A 16,954-nucleotide genomic window follows, 5' to 3' on the forward strand; every position below is an offset into this window, starting at 1 on the left:
AGGCATGCTGTTACCAAGAGTGTGACAACGGCACTTCTACACAAAAATAAAAGCAGCAGGGACAGCCACTGCAGAGCAGTACGTAGATGCAAACTGTTGCAGTAACTTCTGTGCAGTTGGATTGTTATTTTAAAACACCAAACTGACAGGAAGTGACCTCGCTTCATAAACATCTACTCAAAGACATACAGGCACCAGGGGGTACAGGATGAGTGACAGTGTCACACACACACACACACACACACACTCACACACACACACACACACACACACACACACACACACACACACACACACACACACACACACACACACACACACACACACACACACACAAGCGTGCGCACACAAACATATACGCATACACACGCACACAAATGCACACGCACGCACGCACACACGCACGCAAGCTCACACTCTCACTCACACACACTCAAACTCACACTCACACACACACACACACACACAGAGGCACGCAGTACAGTATCAGAGTGATGATGAGAGGCAGAAATGGAAATGATTACATACTGTATGTGGCCTACATGCTAAACAATTTGGATATGAATGAAGGATTCAAACTAATCTGTACTCATGCCATTGTGTGTACGAGAGCATGTGTGAGTGTGAAGCCTTTGTGTTTGTGAGCATGTTAAAGAATGTTAAGATGATATGATATGGCAATTAAGCTGACGTAGCTACTTAAAACATGCTTTTTTCTGAAGCACTGTGTTCAGTCTTCAGTGATAATCAATTAGGTTCCAAATGACCTCCCTCATTATCAAACTGACCCTACTCAATATAACAGAGAAAAGGCAAAAGGAACACTTGTTTTCGAGATTTGGCTGAGTCATATGGCATGAACCATGAAGTACTTTGTAGATGGCAAACATAGCATGAAAAACAGAGGGAGGAAACATAATTTGTTTGAGCAGGTATAAGCACAGGGACAGCTCACATGACACTGAAAAAGAACTTGAGTGACAGGAAGGGGGGGAAGACAGACATGAGACATAAACAAAATGTACATGAAGGTTAGGATATGCAAACGACAGAAAAGACAAATGAAAAAGAAAGAAATACAAAGTCTACTCTCTCTGCCTGCAAAGAAGTTAGTGCATAAAGCACAATAGTCACGATATAGAGGTGAGAGTTTGGCCAGATTTAAAAAAAATACAGAGTCCTTAATTTAATCCAAGAGTTGGAAGATTTAAAGTAGTTGGAGATAAGATAAGGAAGAGGGCATACCGCTTTCGGCTTCTGTAAACAACAAGAAAACATGTCAAATCAAACACTTGCATGATGGCATAAAGATAAAAAAGGAAGTGACATTATAAGTATAGTTATACTGAATACCTCATCAGGCAATCAGGCCAAAAACAGAACCACAACCATTAAGGCAAAAACGTGTTTATGACCTAAAGTTCACTATGTGGCACTGAGAGAACAAGATTATATCAATTTATGGCATACTTAAACTTCAGTATGAAAGATATCATAAAATCTTAATTCATATCAAAAGACATGAGTCCAATACCTACAGTATGTAATGGGCTATTACATATTACACAAGTAAAAAAACTGGCCTCCTCTTCAGATCTGATTTGTTAAGAATAGCGCTGGGTTTGGGCAGTCAGAAGTAAGATAGGCAAAGGATAGTGAGCAGATAAATACCACATACAAACAAAAATGTCTAAATGTCTAAATGCAACACTGAAGCGGGGCTCAGTAACTACAAACTGAAGACAAACTAGCAAAAGAGAGACTAGCAGGGGGTACTATGACTACTTTAAAGCAATTCAAATGGCGCCATGTTAGGGTTCAACAAAAATGGTTTCAAATGATATTTGTTAATGCCAAACCAAGAGTAACAGACTTCATAGGTTCAGATATTGTCCGAAATGTGAGCTCTCAGAGAGCACAGTCTACACCTCTAATCACTGCTTGTCTCTGAAAACTGTCATATAAAAATATAGGAACTGATTTATTCAAGTGAATTACACTCTACAAAAACAGTGATTGGGGACAAATGGAACCCAACCGTTTGGAAAGCATCCGTTTGGCCTGATTTTTATTTAGACAGAAACAAGGTCAGATTCCCCGTTGTGGCCACTAGAAAGAGCCCTGTGTGTCTACGATGATTAGTGCGTGTTGAGGTGAACAGTCAGATGTATTAGTACGAGATCTCATACACAGCACAGAGTGTGTGATAGGAAGTGAGAACAGGAGAGAGGGGTTTTGGCAAGTGCACACTCCTGGGACTAAGTACTTCATGTTATTAGTGGTGATCATGGGGCTACACTGACTTTACAAAATGTCACAAGAATGCTATTGATGATGGACGCTTCACCCATAGTGCTTGGCCCATATCAATAGTTCACAGTGAATTTGGGCAGATGTTATGACCCCTTCATTTGGCAGTTGGATACAATCAACGACAAACAAACCATGTACCATAATGTTCCATACAACATGCTGCAACATGGCACTTGACAGGAGATCCAACTCCAACATATACAGTATACAGTACAGGCCTCATGGTCTGTGTTTTAGATACCTAAATGCCATATAGAATGCTATATATTTTCAGCACTATGTCTTGTGGAAATATATGTCATTGCATTCTACCCATATCTGTCTATGTATAACCTCACAAAAACATACACATTTGTGTATAACACATTTTATAACTGTTGCACATCCCAAGAAATCAGAGAGTGCCCACAACAAACCTGCTTTCCCTTTGTTCAGACTTGTATTCAATTGCAATCAACAGCAACTTCAACTTCACGTAGCACAGCCTGAAACACAAACAGAGCAAAGTATGCATCGATGCTGCACACAAACAAGAGGTGCTTACAGTGATTACAGATATTTCAAAAGCAAAGCTGGCTACCCCAAGCACAAGAGTCTTTTTATATACATACCGTTATGCTGACAATACATTGAGATCTAATGTGCTAACGTTCTGTCTGCACAGCAGATGTCCCATGGTGGAGTGGTGGAGTCATACTTACTCACAAACTGTGGGGAACGTGAGGCCCACAAAGGCACTGGACAGGTACTCTGTGTACATTTCATTGGCCACGCCCTCCAGGTAATACTTCTGCCACGTGTCCTCTTCAATCTGACAAGCACATACATACAGCACCTGGTCATTCAGTCTGATCTGTCCCACACCACGCCACGCCACGCCACGCCACGCCATGCCACGCCACCCCACGCCACGCCACGCCACGCCACGCCACGACACCCCACGCCATGCCACGCCACACCAAACAACCACGTTTGGCACAAGCATGGCAATAATCTCAAGCATTATAAGAACTTGTTTTTCACTATAGCATTAATTTGTACCAGGCAGGCCAACAGTGGACAGGCATCTTGAAGGGGTTCTTAATATGGTCACTACCCCCCCCCCCCTCTCTCAGGGCAGAGTGGGCAGTGCTGTGATGGATCTCTGCCACCCTATGACACCACTGGGCTGAAAGGCTTCCCTCAGCCACTCACTTAGCCACTCACTGAGAACACTTTTAGGACAGGCATGTTTGATGGCAGCAGTAATAGAGAGGCGTGTGTGTGTGTGTGTGTGTGTGTGTGTGTGTGTGTGTGTGTGTGTGTGTGTGTGTGTGTGTGTGTGTGTGTGTGTGTGTGTGTGTGTGTGTGTGTGTGCGTGTGTGCGTGTGTGTGTGTGTGTGTGTGTTTGGTGGGTAGGGGGTTGTGCAGGCTGATAGTAAGTTTACTCATAGCTCCCTACACAACCTTACATACCTGCTCCTCTGAATGTCATTCTGCTCCCCTGAATGGTACTCTGGACTTGGTGGTACTTCATCATAAGGCACTCGCCTCTCTTATGCTGCTGCCTCTTACAATGCCTCTCACTGCTAAACAGCAGGGTTTCCCGCAGCACTTTGCAGTCAAGGCGGCCGCACTTTGCAGTCTGTCCTGTTTTCTCCCTTTCATTCCAAACCGTGACCAACGGCCTCTAAATTAAAAAGCGATCCGTGCTCAAATTCCATCCATATTTGGATCCATCCAAATCCTTCCATATTACACAAAACTATAAAATAATCTAAACTTCATTCACTCTCGGTGTATAGATCAGGACAGACTTGCGGAACAGGCTGCAGGTCAACAGTCTGACAGCCTGCATGAAGATAAGCATTAATGGTCCAATAGTAAAACAGTGCAATTACCAAAGGGCCCTTGATATTATCTTTTTAAAGCCAAGGAGGATGGCTTGTAACAATGCTAGTTGTCAGCTCTGCCATAAGTAGTGACTGATCACATTTTGTTGTTTTGCACTTTCTTTTGCACTTGGTTCTATAGTTTGTAGTGAGTCTGTAGTGTATCGCACAAACAAGACGCCAACACCCACCGACACGGCAACCAATACAAGCACAACCCACCCCCAACCCCCACCCCCCCCCCCACCCCGCTCGGACGGCAACCGATACCAGACCCCCCTCCCCACCCCCCGACCACGACCTACCACTTTGACTAACACATTTCCTGCGGGAAACCCTGGTATCAAACGTGAGAACAAATGACACACGACATAATGACATCTAAATCATTTCGCTCATTAGTGTGTTTGTGTGTGTGTGTGTGTGTGTGTGTGTGTGTGTGTGTGTGTGTGTGTGTGTATCTCTTCGGAGAGGAGGCCGAGTCTGCATCTGTGTCTTGAAGGCTCTCTTTCCTAAAACCCTGCTGAAGGAGTAGAGGAGCTGCCTGCGCTGTTCATCCTCGTGATTCAGGACGGGCCCATGACTTTGCCAACACAAATTAAAAGGAAGGCAACTCACTGATTAAAGGACATTTTAATTACTCCTAAATCTATGCGACACTAAGCCTTGAAATGTCTCATTATAGCATACTTCTTCATGTGCTTTTCTATGTCATAACAGCCTTATGGCAACAGATACAAGCGTTTGCTTGCCAAAAATGTAAGTAAATAACAGATTTCTCAGTGCCTACATCATCCCATAAACCAATGGAGGGCTGGTTTGGTTCAAATATAACATTTGGGGCTTGCTGTGTTTATTTAAAATTACAGACTCTGTGCAGTGGCGGGAGTAAATCACATCACTGCTAAAGTGCCCGCAATGAATTAGGGACAAGCTGCCTTGGTCAGCCGGGCTTTACGGGGGAACCCTGATTGACTCAGGCCAAAACAGCGTTGGAGTCATTCCACTCTCTGGGTTAATGCACATAGCAAACGTGTTACAAGTGCTACCAGTCCTTTCCCAGAGAAGTGGTGCACTCGCAAATGGGTCTGACCCTGATCCGCAGGGGCCATTTTAGAGTGGGCTGTTCTTTGGGTTGTTGCTCAATCTGTCCCTATTTGTCCTCCTCATCTTCTCCTGCTCCTCATCCTCACTGACTCGTGGCCTGTCAGAAGTGGTCAGTGGACGGGTGGAGGTTTGCGCTGACCGGTTGTGCTGCGGAGTGCTATTGTGGGACACATGCTTCTCACATTTGGCTGTGGGGTTGCTGAGGGGAAGGACTGCGTTCTGGTGCTGGTGGTCTTTGCCCTGTTTCGAGCACTTTTTAACGAGGAGAGTGATGTCCAGAACAGATGGCTTCACATACCACATTGCAATAGCCATTATAAAGTTATCCGTCATTTTTATGACACGAGAACCTTTCCTTCAAAGGGCAAGCACTCCACCTAAACGTTCAGAGCTTGACTGGGTTCCAGAAAAGTGAGGCCTAGCCCTGTGCATGCAAACCCCTCATAAGGATGTGAAAGGCGTGCATGTACCGATTCTCCGTTCAAAAAAGTCTGATTGAAGCGAGCGCCATTCGTGACATCCATCCCCAAAGCGTCAACTCCAATATCAAAGTGTGCCATTCTGATTGAATCGTTTCTCGTAAATCTCGGCGTAATTCTCTGTCAGTGAGACAGAACGTCTCTCTACAGTTACAGCGGAGTGATGGGCCTCAGTCTTGGCTAAAAATACAGCCGGGCGTGGGTGCTGCTTTACGACTGTGAATCAGACACGCGGTTCAAATTTCAGCCGTATATGAGGGTGCTGAGGGGACGGTAAATTCTTCTGAGGGGGAAACCGCTAATTTATATCCTAGCTTCTATGGTGCCATTGCCTCATATAAATTACTTCATAATGGTGACAGAACCGTTGTGTTGCTCTCCCTGCATGGGTCCCAAATGAGACTGCAGGCAGAGAGATGATGATTTACAAGATAGCATAATGGCGCGCGTGATTAAAGAGACCCAGGAAGGGAGCGTGAGACTGCATCTACTGTCTGAGGCATCACCAGGCTCTCTGTCTCTCCACTAAGGACCCGCAGACAGAGACGTGCTTCCCCCTGAACAGCAGGGACCTGCATTTGTGTGTGTGTGTGTGTGTGTGTGTGTGTGTGTGTGTGTGTGTGTGTGTGTGTGTGTGTGTGTGTGTTGGGGAGGGGATGGGGATGGGGATGGGGGAGAGGAGGTGGCTGACAGTACCTTGATGAATGACCTCATGGAGAAGAGGTTGGCGAGCATGGTGGACAGGCCCTGGGCCAAGCAGCTCTGAGCGATGAAGCCCGCCTTCAGCTCCGCCAGGCAGATTGCATCATCCCCTTCCTTCCAGTTCCAGCTTGGAATGTTTAGCAGATGGGCCTGGGAGTGGTGGGGGGCAGGAATAAGGAGGGTGGTGAGAGAGAGCGAGAGAGAGAGAGAGAGCCTTTCTTGTGGGATGTTTAGCAGAGGTGGTGAAAGTAATGAACAGCAGGCGCCTCAAAGGGTTTTGATCTTTTCATTTCAAATGTTTCGTGCAGAATCAGACCGTGAGCTACAGTATGATAGAGAGGTGCTTTGTGACTGTGAAACAACTAAGAGTCATGTCAGTTCACTGGGGGATTGATGTGCTCTTACCTTGTTGTGGTACTGCAACATTTGAGTGATGATTCGGATCTTTGGGTGGTAGTTCTTGATTGATATTACTCTAAAGGGGAAAAAGCAACAGAATGACTGAGCCTTATAATGGTGCACACTGGGTCAGGCTTCTCTCAGGTAGAGAATAGGAGTCCTCTCTGGTAACTGGAGGCTAGCAGCGGGTGGCGTAGTGAGCTGGGAGTAGGCCGAGCTGCTCCCTTCACACTTCAGTCTGCTTGTCTTCTCGAGTCTCATAAACGGAAGGTGTGGAATTTATTTGCATATGAAGCTGCGTTTTACGGCCCGCGAGCGCTTCAGCAGGGCAGCTGTGCCGAGCGACTCCAGCTGTGGGCCAAATGCTGTCGGCCATCTTTCAAGGGCGGATTTGTGCAGACGGGGCGAACACTGGGTGATTATATGGCGTGAATGGAATTAAAAATACATGCTCTCGCACCACATGCACTCTGGGAACTGTATAAAAGCTCCGGGTTCCTTCCTCTCAGGGGCGAGCCAGCGCTTTAGGGGCCCTTTTCATCGGCTGCCAGCTCCCAACATGTGTGTGGCTGTGTGCGTTTAGCGGGGCCCGGTGGACGAGGCCTTGGTTCTTTCATTCACACCTCATTTTCACACCTGAGCGAGACGACAGCTCTCCGCTCTCTGCCATCGCCACCACATCTGACAACACTCGGCTGCTCTTGGCCTAGCATCAGCGCTCTGCCCCCGGGCCGGCCATAAGGCCTGCTTCTCACCTCCACTCATAAACAGGACAGGCTCCCAAACGCATCGGCCGTTAACACATTCTTACCCGTGTACAAATGCAGCCAAGACCTATGGCTGAACTCTGCACCGCTGTCCTCCGAGCTTTGCTTTTTAATTAGGCTGCGTTCTGTCTGTGCCACAGTTGTTGGTTCCGTAACAAAATGATGATGATAGCCTGTAACCTGTCATATGTGGGCCGTAATTGTCATGGAAGAAATGACCCGTGGTAAGTGGTTGGTTTGGGAGGAGGAAATCCTGCTAAATGGGGCTTAACGAACATACCTCATTATGTTGGAGGCATCCTCTGCGTCTGGGTCAGGGCAGTACTTATTGGCAAGAATCAGGCAGGCGTCCGCCGACTCGATCTGCACAGCGCAACCAAGAGAGGAAAAGATGACAATGAGGGAGACTAAAAGTACAGACGCAAGGGAAACCTGGAGAGGAGAAGAAAGGAGAGGAGAGGAGAGGAGAACAGAGGAGTGGAGAGAAAAGGAGAGGAGAAGAGAGGAGAGGAGAGGAGGGGAGAGAGGAGAGGAGAAGAGAGGAGCGGAGAGGTGAAGAGAGAGGAGAGGAGAGGAGAACAGCGGAGAGGATGACACTGTACCTTCACCCGGGCCAGGTCATGTGGGTTCAGAACAGATCCCTGGTAGAATTCCACCTGAGTAAAGTGGCGTTTGAATAAGGCTTCCAGCTCAAGATTAGGGGAAATACTATTGAAAAGTTGAGAGGGAGAGAGGGCAATAATTAGTGTTAGATGCTGAGGTAGGCTTGTCATGACAAAAACCAAGAGAGGAAATCTTATTTATCATGAGCATATGCAATCTCTTAGAGCAGTCCCAGACTAGACCTCAGGAATGAATGACAAACAGTTACACAGATTCATTTATTTTCTGCTGGCTTTGTATATTTATTGCTTTTACTTCATGCATGAACATTTGGGGAGGAAAATTCCATGCTGTTCTTTTATAGCTTCAATGATCAGACAAAGGATAGACTTACTTATGGAGAAAAACGATTTCTACATTGACATCATCCCTGTCCTTGTGTAGGAAGTCTTTAAGGAAGTTGGAAACACTTTCGAGCGTGATATGACCACAGACCACAATATGCCTGAAAGGGGGAAAATCCAGCTTAAGACGGCAATATAAAATAAAACAAACACTGGCATGTCCCTAAAAGAAAGCACAAGTCATAATAAACCATAGAAATGTCAAATGCCTTTCACAAACAACAAAGGGTCATAGCTTTACTGTATTTCAAATCATGGGCCTTTTCTCCCCATCACAAAACATATTTTACTTCCTTCGTATTAAACCACTTAACTTGAACAATTCAACTATGGTGCTAGACTTTGAACCAGTCAAGGGAGCATAAAATATAATAAGACATATTTCTATCTGTTTGTCATACGTTCTCAATCAGCAAACTGTCTGTCAAGCCAAACCACTTCCATAAAAGTGAGTGCGTGTTGACGACAACATGGACATCAGGCTCAAATACATAATAATCTCCGGCATTACTGAAAAAGCTTCCACAATGTCCTCTGGTCTGTGGGGGCCACAAATTCTGCTCATGGGTTCCAAGGCAGACTGACATCTTTCTGGAAAGATGCTGCTTTTCAATTAAGGCCTGTGTCTCAGCACAGCCAAGTGATTACAGGGACGGATCTGAGATCAACTGGAATGGAACAGGGTGTGTGTGTGTGTGTGTGGGGGGGGGGGGGTCTTGACCCCATGCGGCTCCTCTGCACCGAGCTGGAGGTCTGAGGGCGGCGCGGCGGAGGAGTGTGTGCCCAGTGAGGACTCAGTGGCTCGGTACTGCCTGACCGGAGGCCAGCCGGCCGCGCTCTCTCAGCAGCAGCAGTCTTAAGCCTTTTCAGGTGGCCGTCGCGGGCCCTCGCCGCGCGCTCTCTCCGCGCGCACTATTTACTCTGGTCACGACCTGCAGTCTGAACGCTAGTGCTCATAAAGCCGAAGGCTGGCCCAACAACAAGGCTCCATATTCATAACACAGCATTTCTGTCAGGGGGGGTGGGGGGGGGTGCTGCTGCGTCAACATGAATTATGGTGATCTAGGGGATGAAAGCTTTTTATTACTGTTTGGGCCGCTCGTAATGTTGTGGGCCAAAACTACCAATTAAAAATGTCACAGAGGATGTCACAGCTTAAAAAGAGAACTCTTGTGAAAAAGCCAACATCAAATGTGAAACTGACCCAGACCTGTCCCCCAGCGCTGCAGGCCAAGCTCCTCTCACGGGGGATCAAGTTGGACACAGGGCCCATTAAAAGGCATTGTTTTACCAAACTCCAGGCATGCCAGCCCATACAGTAATAATCATAATGCTCGCTAAGCTGGGCGGAGGGGCTGAGCCAGAGGGCCATTAACAGCTGTCAATCAGCCGTGGGGGGGGGGCAAGGGCACAGGCTGCCTGTCCACATGCTGACTCCATCCCAGAACACTGTGGTTAGGCCTGATGACGAGGGCTCTCGGTGGTAATCAATCTAAATCTGTCCAAACTGCCCCCACCTCCCCCCGCCGCACCCCTGGCCTGCAGGAGAAAGCCCATGCAGACATTTGCTTCTCTTCGTAGGAAATGGTAAGCACAACAGTCTGTTTGTTATTTGTCAGGTGCTTGGGGAAGTGTTTTGTGACAAAGCACACAAAAGGGCCAGTGTTGCGCAGTGTCTGCCCACTGCCAAACAGCAGGCCCATTTTGGCTGGAGGGGTCTGGGATAAACATGCTGCACACACAGCGATGTCTGGATGCTATTGAACATAATGATCTTCGCAGATCCACCCCCCCCCCCCACCCCCCCCCAAGCCCCCAGCCCCTAAGTATTTAATGAGCAGTGGTAATTGCATGGTTGGCCATCCTAAGGATGTATGGAGGCTTGTGTGTGTGTGCGCTTCTCTCATCCAGTTTGATGACTTACTAAAGAAGCCAGTGGTGGCTGGCAGGAGATGCATGTAGTTTTGATGAGAGCCACATTATTCATGTTTTCCCTCATTTCCAACATGTCTCCTTGAGCCGTTCCACTAAACGCAGGGAGCAGGGGAAGGGGGGGGGTGTTGGGGTGGGATGGGGGGGTTTCTGTGACATGGCCCTCGCTGTCTCTCTTCCCATTGTGTGTGGGGCATAAGAGGCAGCTGGTACGCATGCGGTTGACCATCGGCCTCCATCACAGACATCTTGTCTCCCTGTGTGGATGAGCAGCCAGTCAAGCATGACTGGGCTACTGACAGCGTTTCTGCTGTGCTGACAATGTTGTGTGTTTACGGCACCAAGGAGGCAACGCCACAAACCACAAGAGGGATTCGGCAAAAAACGATTCTGATGTCTAATAATCAAGGATGAAATGCAATTCTAATATGGTGCAGTTCGAGCTGAAATGCTTTGTCTGTCTTACAATTCGCTTTTACTCTCATGTCAAGGCTCCACTGTAAACAGCACAGAACTTAACTTGAACAATTTCAGCACTACTTCAAGTGTTGATTAGTCAATCTGCAGGTTCTGTATATATACTACTCTTCCACCATCATTTAAAAGCAGAAATGCTGTTTCCATTTAAATTAATCTCATGATAGTAATCAATACAAAGGTCCCTTCAGTGTTAATCCTTTTTCAGAGTATTACTTTTTTTTTCAGTTCCACAATGGAACATAAACGTCATCCATCAGATGACTGTGAGCAGATGAACTGACAACGATAAGAACAGTGAAAAGCATAACGTGGAGAGTACATTTGGGTCAGAAACAAAAGACATGAACACACATCACTCTGGGGAGAGAATGAGCACACATTCAAGTGCACGGGCATCATCAGCAAAGGCTTAGCAGCGCTCGTTCAAGCATGCACTCTCAAGCAGGCAAACAAACAGTGTCTTTGTAAATGTGTAAATAGGAAACATCACACACAGAGAAAAGAACACCAAAGAAGACAAGAAAAGAAAGCTCCAACATCAGCACCAGCAGCTACACCAACCATACTGCTCTGATCCTTATTCTAAGAATCCGCCGCCCTCAGGCAGCTCAAACCTTTCACAGTCCCCCTGCCCTTTCAACAAACAAGGGCTCTTCGCTTTCAAAGGTTTCCTTTTGAAAAAGATTCATTTGGCTGATTATATCAAATCCACCCACATAGCACATGTGCGAAAGTCGTTGTATTAAAAAGGTTTACTACCAGTGAGTTAGGAAAAGTTGAGAACTGTTAATATCCAGATGACTATTTCCAAGGTATCTTGTATCATACCACAGGATTATAACTACAGAGTGATGATGGCAGTCAATATCTTTATAAGCCTTATTATTATTATTATTATTATTATTATTATTTCAGACAATACTAGAGAGAATTATGTCTGAATCAATTGTGTGTATAATAGTATCCAAGATGATCCTATCTTCACCTCTGAACTGAGACATTAATAATGGTCCTAACCAAGATTGTATTTTATTCATCCCTAATTTTATGTGACAGCAGTCTGGGGACACGCCTCTGGGCACTACTGAAGTAAAAATAATGATTATTTAGTGATTTACTTTGAAGTGTTTGTGTTTAAAATTGCTATTTAAGAGTGTAGATTGAGATTCAAAATTAATTTAATAGAATAAATAAAAAAATAGATTTTCTTTAAATAGTGAATTTTGCCGAACAGACTTGGAATAAAAGACACACCATCTGTTGTCTAAACATAAAAATCAGGTGAAGTTTTTCCAGTGCCAATCAGTCAAGAGTGTGATAACGTTTCAAAAGTACTGGCTCTGCCACTAAATGATCCAGATTGCACACACTAGGCTAAAGGCTGAAGAATGCAACACTCCTTGGCTCCTAACTTTATATGGCAGGGACATTTAGTGAGGGAACCATGGGATACATCTGGGAGTTTGCCTGTGGAGCGTCATGTTCCCCATAATGGAAGACCAGGAGCCCAGAACCTATTGTCTCCCCATGTGTCCCACTGAGGTAGGGGAGCAAGAATCAACAAATGACCAGAGGTGTAGTGGCTAGCATGCTGCCATGCAGGCTAGTAAACACTGCGCAGAGCCCCTGATGCGTGCCAGATCGAGGTGAGGCCTCCTGCTGATTAATGTCGGGTTCTCCCGGCCGCCACTCCCCGCACCTCCGGCACGGCAGCCCTCAGCGGAGCGCGAAGGAGCCGCGGAGCTGCGGCAGCGCGGAGGTGCATGAGCTCAGGGTTCACGCTGGGTTTATGGGGTGTCAGTCTCGCAGTCAGCCGGCCTGGGCTGCACAGGGGCCTAATGGAAACCACAGACAGCCTCTGCTCGGCTCACCGCTGTGGCACGCAGCGCGCGCCTTTATGACGGGACGCCAATGAGAGCCAGCTTGAGCGCTGTCACCGTGCCTGGCTGGCTGGCTATGCTACGCTAGGCGAGCTGGTATGCAGAACCACACCGAGACAGCAGGTCACGGTAATGGAGTCCGTGCCTCGCTGTGATCGACGTTTTGGCAGTGACCTCACAGAGTGGAGTTTGTCCTGACCTTTTCACTCAGTGCTACCCTTAATCAAGTGCAGAGGAGAGACAGGGGGGGGGGATATCATGAGCAATATTAAATTAAGCAGATTATGGAGGAGTGTGCTAGTCATCTTTGATCCTGTAGGCTTTGTAGAATTCTCAACAGCTCAACAGATGGACTAATGCAAATCAATGGGGATCAAATGGTAATATAAACATTATATTAATAACAACAAAATCATCAGTACATGGACTGTTTTTAAATATGTATATCAAACAGATGGCACCATGGATGGCTTACAGACTTACTGCAGTTTTGTCCTGTAACAATGTCACTGTTCCTGCATCACTGCACTGATATACAGATTACTGTAGATTTGAATATGTGCAGTGATTATGATAAACCCCAAAGGGACTTTTTTTCTCCTTCACCCTGATTTTAAATTTAAATATGGTGTCACAATGAAGAAATAATTATCCTGACACACTTTATTTATGTGCGTGTGTCATGATTTATCCATTCTTCACGTACATATTTAAATAATAATGCAAAGCTTGGTGCCAGTCTTTCTGCTTTGGTGAGTGGACCTCTAATTGCTACCACATGCATGTATGGCCGGGAAAAGAGAGCGAGGGATATAAAGAGAGGGAGAGAGAGAGAGAGAGAGAAAGAGAGAGCGAGAGAGTCAGTGGTTTTGACAGGCCCTTCTCTCAACACCAGACTGCAAATCCAAACGGGGGTTTCCAGCCAAACATAACATTTCATCAATCTTGTTCCACTGACAGGAAAACGGCATCAGACAAAGAACTTTCTAATGGCTTTTTCTCGGCAGGATAGTTGCCCTCAGACTAAGATGATGAAAGCTAGATGTGAGAAAGGGGGCCTGTTTCGCATGAGACAGACTGAGGAAGAATGAGCAGAGGAGAGGAAGAGAGGGAGACAGAGAGGGAGAGAGATAAAGAGCGATATCTTTGTCCTGCCTCTCTAACTGCACCGTAAACGAGGGGAGACAGCGGTGTGCTGATGACAAGGCCGAGTTTGAGCCAGAAACGAGTGGGCGTTTCAACGGACGGCCACATAGACATTCAAACGGGGGGGGGGGGGGGGGGGTTGGGGAGGAAGGGTCGGCCTTCGGAGACAAATCAAAAAAAAAAAAAAAAGCACGACGGCTAAACAAATGGGGGACATGAAAGAGTCGTCAGGCGGGCAAAAAGCAAGCCAAGTGCAGTCTAGAGCCTCGAATGAGGGAGCGCGAGGCGTCCAGGCATTCCGCTCAGCTCAGGGTGTGGGAGCTGACTGAAGATCAGGGCCAGATTCATGTCAGACGGAGATGAGGCGATGGGGCGAGCGGTGAAAGACGGCCACCACGGCTTTTCCCACCACGCATGCGGAGCGCACGGAAAAGCCAGCAAGAGCGCAGCTCAAGCCAACCAGAGGAAAGCATGCAAGAATGATGCAAACATAGAAACAAATAAAATAGACTACAAACTCAAAAAAGTACAATGGAACGAAAAAGAGACAAGTGATACCCTATGACTGTTACAAATGGGGAAATACACATGTGTTTGATTGTTATTAAATCACAAAATCTACTCCTCTAAGCAGTTGATAGGGTTTTCATGACTAGTCATCTCCAATAGACTGAACCTAGTCTTAACAAGTGCTGATTTAATAGTTATCATGAGGGGATAAACTCAACCAATAGACAAAAGGTCCCTAGCAGGAATGCAAACAGCACAGATAAATGTCAGGTCTGGTAGTCATGAAAGCTCTAGTGTGTGGAATGAACTGAAAAAGCAGCAGAGAGGATGTTAAAGAACAGAAGCCACAAACACACAGAGCACAGGGCGTGGACATGTGCCTCTTATGGCCAAGGTCTCCAGTCACTGTGTGACACTTTGGGTTCGTCTGGCGAACTCTGTTGGACTGTTTAGGTTATCTAGATCACAGAGCCTATGGTAGCACTTTTAGGGGAGGATTTGTGTCACACAACCACACCTTAGCTGGATTTGGACTTACTTTCTGCCTCGTGTCGAGTTATAACTCCCTCCGTATTTCTTCCGATTAAGGATGAGAGCAGCAATTTCTGGCACGTAGCGAGCAAACATGGCCTACATGCATGAAACAGAGAAACAAAGAGGCATGCAGATAGGGGTCTACTGTGGCCAAGGCAGCAGAGCCTCCAGGAATACTTACTTTCTCCCATTAACCGCACTATAGGAACCACCATATTTCTTGCGGTTTCCTATTAACTCTATGATTTCAGGGACGTAGCTGGCAAACATGGCCTAAGGAGAAGATAGGAGACAGAAGCAGAGACTAAAATCGGTAGGCCAAAGACGGGGGTGTCTGGGGGAGACGCTAATCCAAAGAGTCCAAAGAGATCTGAGGAACAGAAGCTGAGTGTTGAGAAAAGTATGCTGTTAAGTGGTCATTTTGACAAGTATGTGCCAGTGGAAAAATACAAAATCAGCAGAATGGCCATCCAAAACTTGAGACTGATAGTGACATCTCTCCAGCAGTGTATCAATTGACCGATGGACTCCAAGCTCCCCCTTTGGAGTTTAAGAGTTTTAATTCAGAGGCGGAAAAAAATAGATTGTAACGGAAAAGAAGAAAATCATATTAAATTTTTATCTAACAAAAAATCGCCCAACACTGTTAGGTCACAATAGAGTCTACTTTTTAATGAGAAGAAATGCAAAGAAAAAACCGTCCAGCTGACCACTCGTCACAGCGTGACCATGTTGATGAGGAGGACCGGGGGGGGGAAAAAAACCCTATGTGCCATGTTTTGTCCAACAAACACTAACTATGTGCCAGGCTGATTTGAATAGTCCGGCCTGATGATCCACAGCTGCAAAACCCATTAAGACTCATTATGGCTGGGAAATGAGCTGGATGCGTTTTGCAAAGCTTGCCGCAGCCTGCTGGCCCTGACGACAGGCCTGTTTCACCTCCTGCCTGAGAACGCCTAGGAGAGCGCATGGCCTGGCCTGGCCGCCCCTCCCCTCCCCACCCTCGGACGCGCCGCCCGCTCCGTGACACATTCCTGTGAGAACCGAGTGCCTGGTCCTCCCTGCGTTTCAGCACCTCCACGCCTAATAATGAGTGATGACGTTAGCCTGATCTGAGCGCAGCCGCTTCAAGTGTTTCCATACTGAAGTCATTAATCGGGCCTCTGATAGAAAGCAGACAATGCGAGGCTGTGTTAAACCTCAAGGCTTCCAGGCCCTTCCAAACATAAAAAAAGAGGGAAAAAATAATAATAAATGGCAATGGAAAAGCCTTATGACACATTAAACAGCTGGAGGTCATCTCCTTCTGTGATATGGTCTGAATTAATGTGGAATGATCTAGGATTTGTGGTTCTGAGAAAGCTAAGAGTTTACACGTTTGCTGTGCTGCGCTGGGTTATACTAGGTTGTGCACTCGACGGCACGAGAAGGGCTCGCTTGGTTCGGTTTAGCGGTGCTGTGCTGAGCTACAATGCACTGAGCTGTGCTGTGCTGTTCTGTTCTGCACTGTGCGAGGCTATACTATGCTGTCCTATGCTAGGCACCAGTTGCTCGAAGGCTGCCGATGCTGTGGTATCATTCAGGCCGCCCTATGGCACATCCTCCTGCCACTGTGTTTGTTGGAATTTTGGGGAGGGGTACACGAAGGTGGGAGTCCCCTGAAACCGCAAACTGCTTTAAGAGAACAGCGACAACATTATCATACAGAAACAATAACATTTCTAACATAACTACTGAATGACTAAGTAGGATATCTAACAGGGAGCAGGATTATCAGGGGCCATATGAACTATCAAATACATCTAAACTTTAAAAAGTCAAATA

General features: G+C 46.5%; 1 protein-coding gene across 5 annotated transcripts in view; it reads right to left on the minus strand.

The window, feature by feature from the left end:
* Positions 1-16,954, minus strand: part of kcnma1a (potassium large conductance calcium-activated channel, subfamily M, alpha member 1a) — a 133,573-nt gene that overhangs the window by 36,911 nt on the left and 79,708 nt on the right. For 4 of the 5 annotated variants that reach the window (XM_076285129.1, XM_076285127.1, XM_076285128.1 and 1 more), the window contains exons 10-17: positions 15,309-15,400; positions 8,636-8,746; positions 8,241-8,346; positions 7,919-8,001; positions 6,878-6,947; positions 6,467-6,622; positions 3,015-3,124; positions 2,730-2,798 (exon numbers count right to left, since the gene is read on the minus strand). In XM_076285129.1, coding sequence (XP_076141244.1) covers positions 2,730-2,798; positions 3,015-3,124; positions 6,467-6,622; positions 6,878-6,947; positions 7,919-8,001; positions 8,241-8,346; positions 8,636-8,746; positions 15,309-15,400 — 797 coding nt within the window. Of the gene's footprint in view, positions 1-1,245; positions 1,258-2,729; positions 2,799-3,014; positions 3,125-6,466; positions 6,623-6,877; positions 6,948-7,918; positions 8,002-8,240; positions 8,347-8,635; positions 8,747-15,308; positions 15,401-16,954 lie in introns of all 5 variants that reach the window. The other variant, XM_076285131.1, reaches the window with a different exon arrangement.

This window comes from Alosa pseudoharengus, unplaced genomic scaffold, assembly GCF_046254945.1.
Source record: "Alosa pseudoharengus isolate Yale_2024_CS ecotype anadromous, Long Island Sound unplaced genomic scaffold, YU_APseudo_1.1 YU_APseudo_1.1_scf_15, whole genome shotgun sequence".
Lineage (NCBI taxonomy): Eukaryota > Metazoa > Chordata > Actinopteri > Clupeiformes > Clupeidae > Alosa > Alosa pseudoharengus.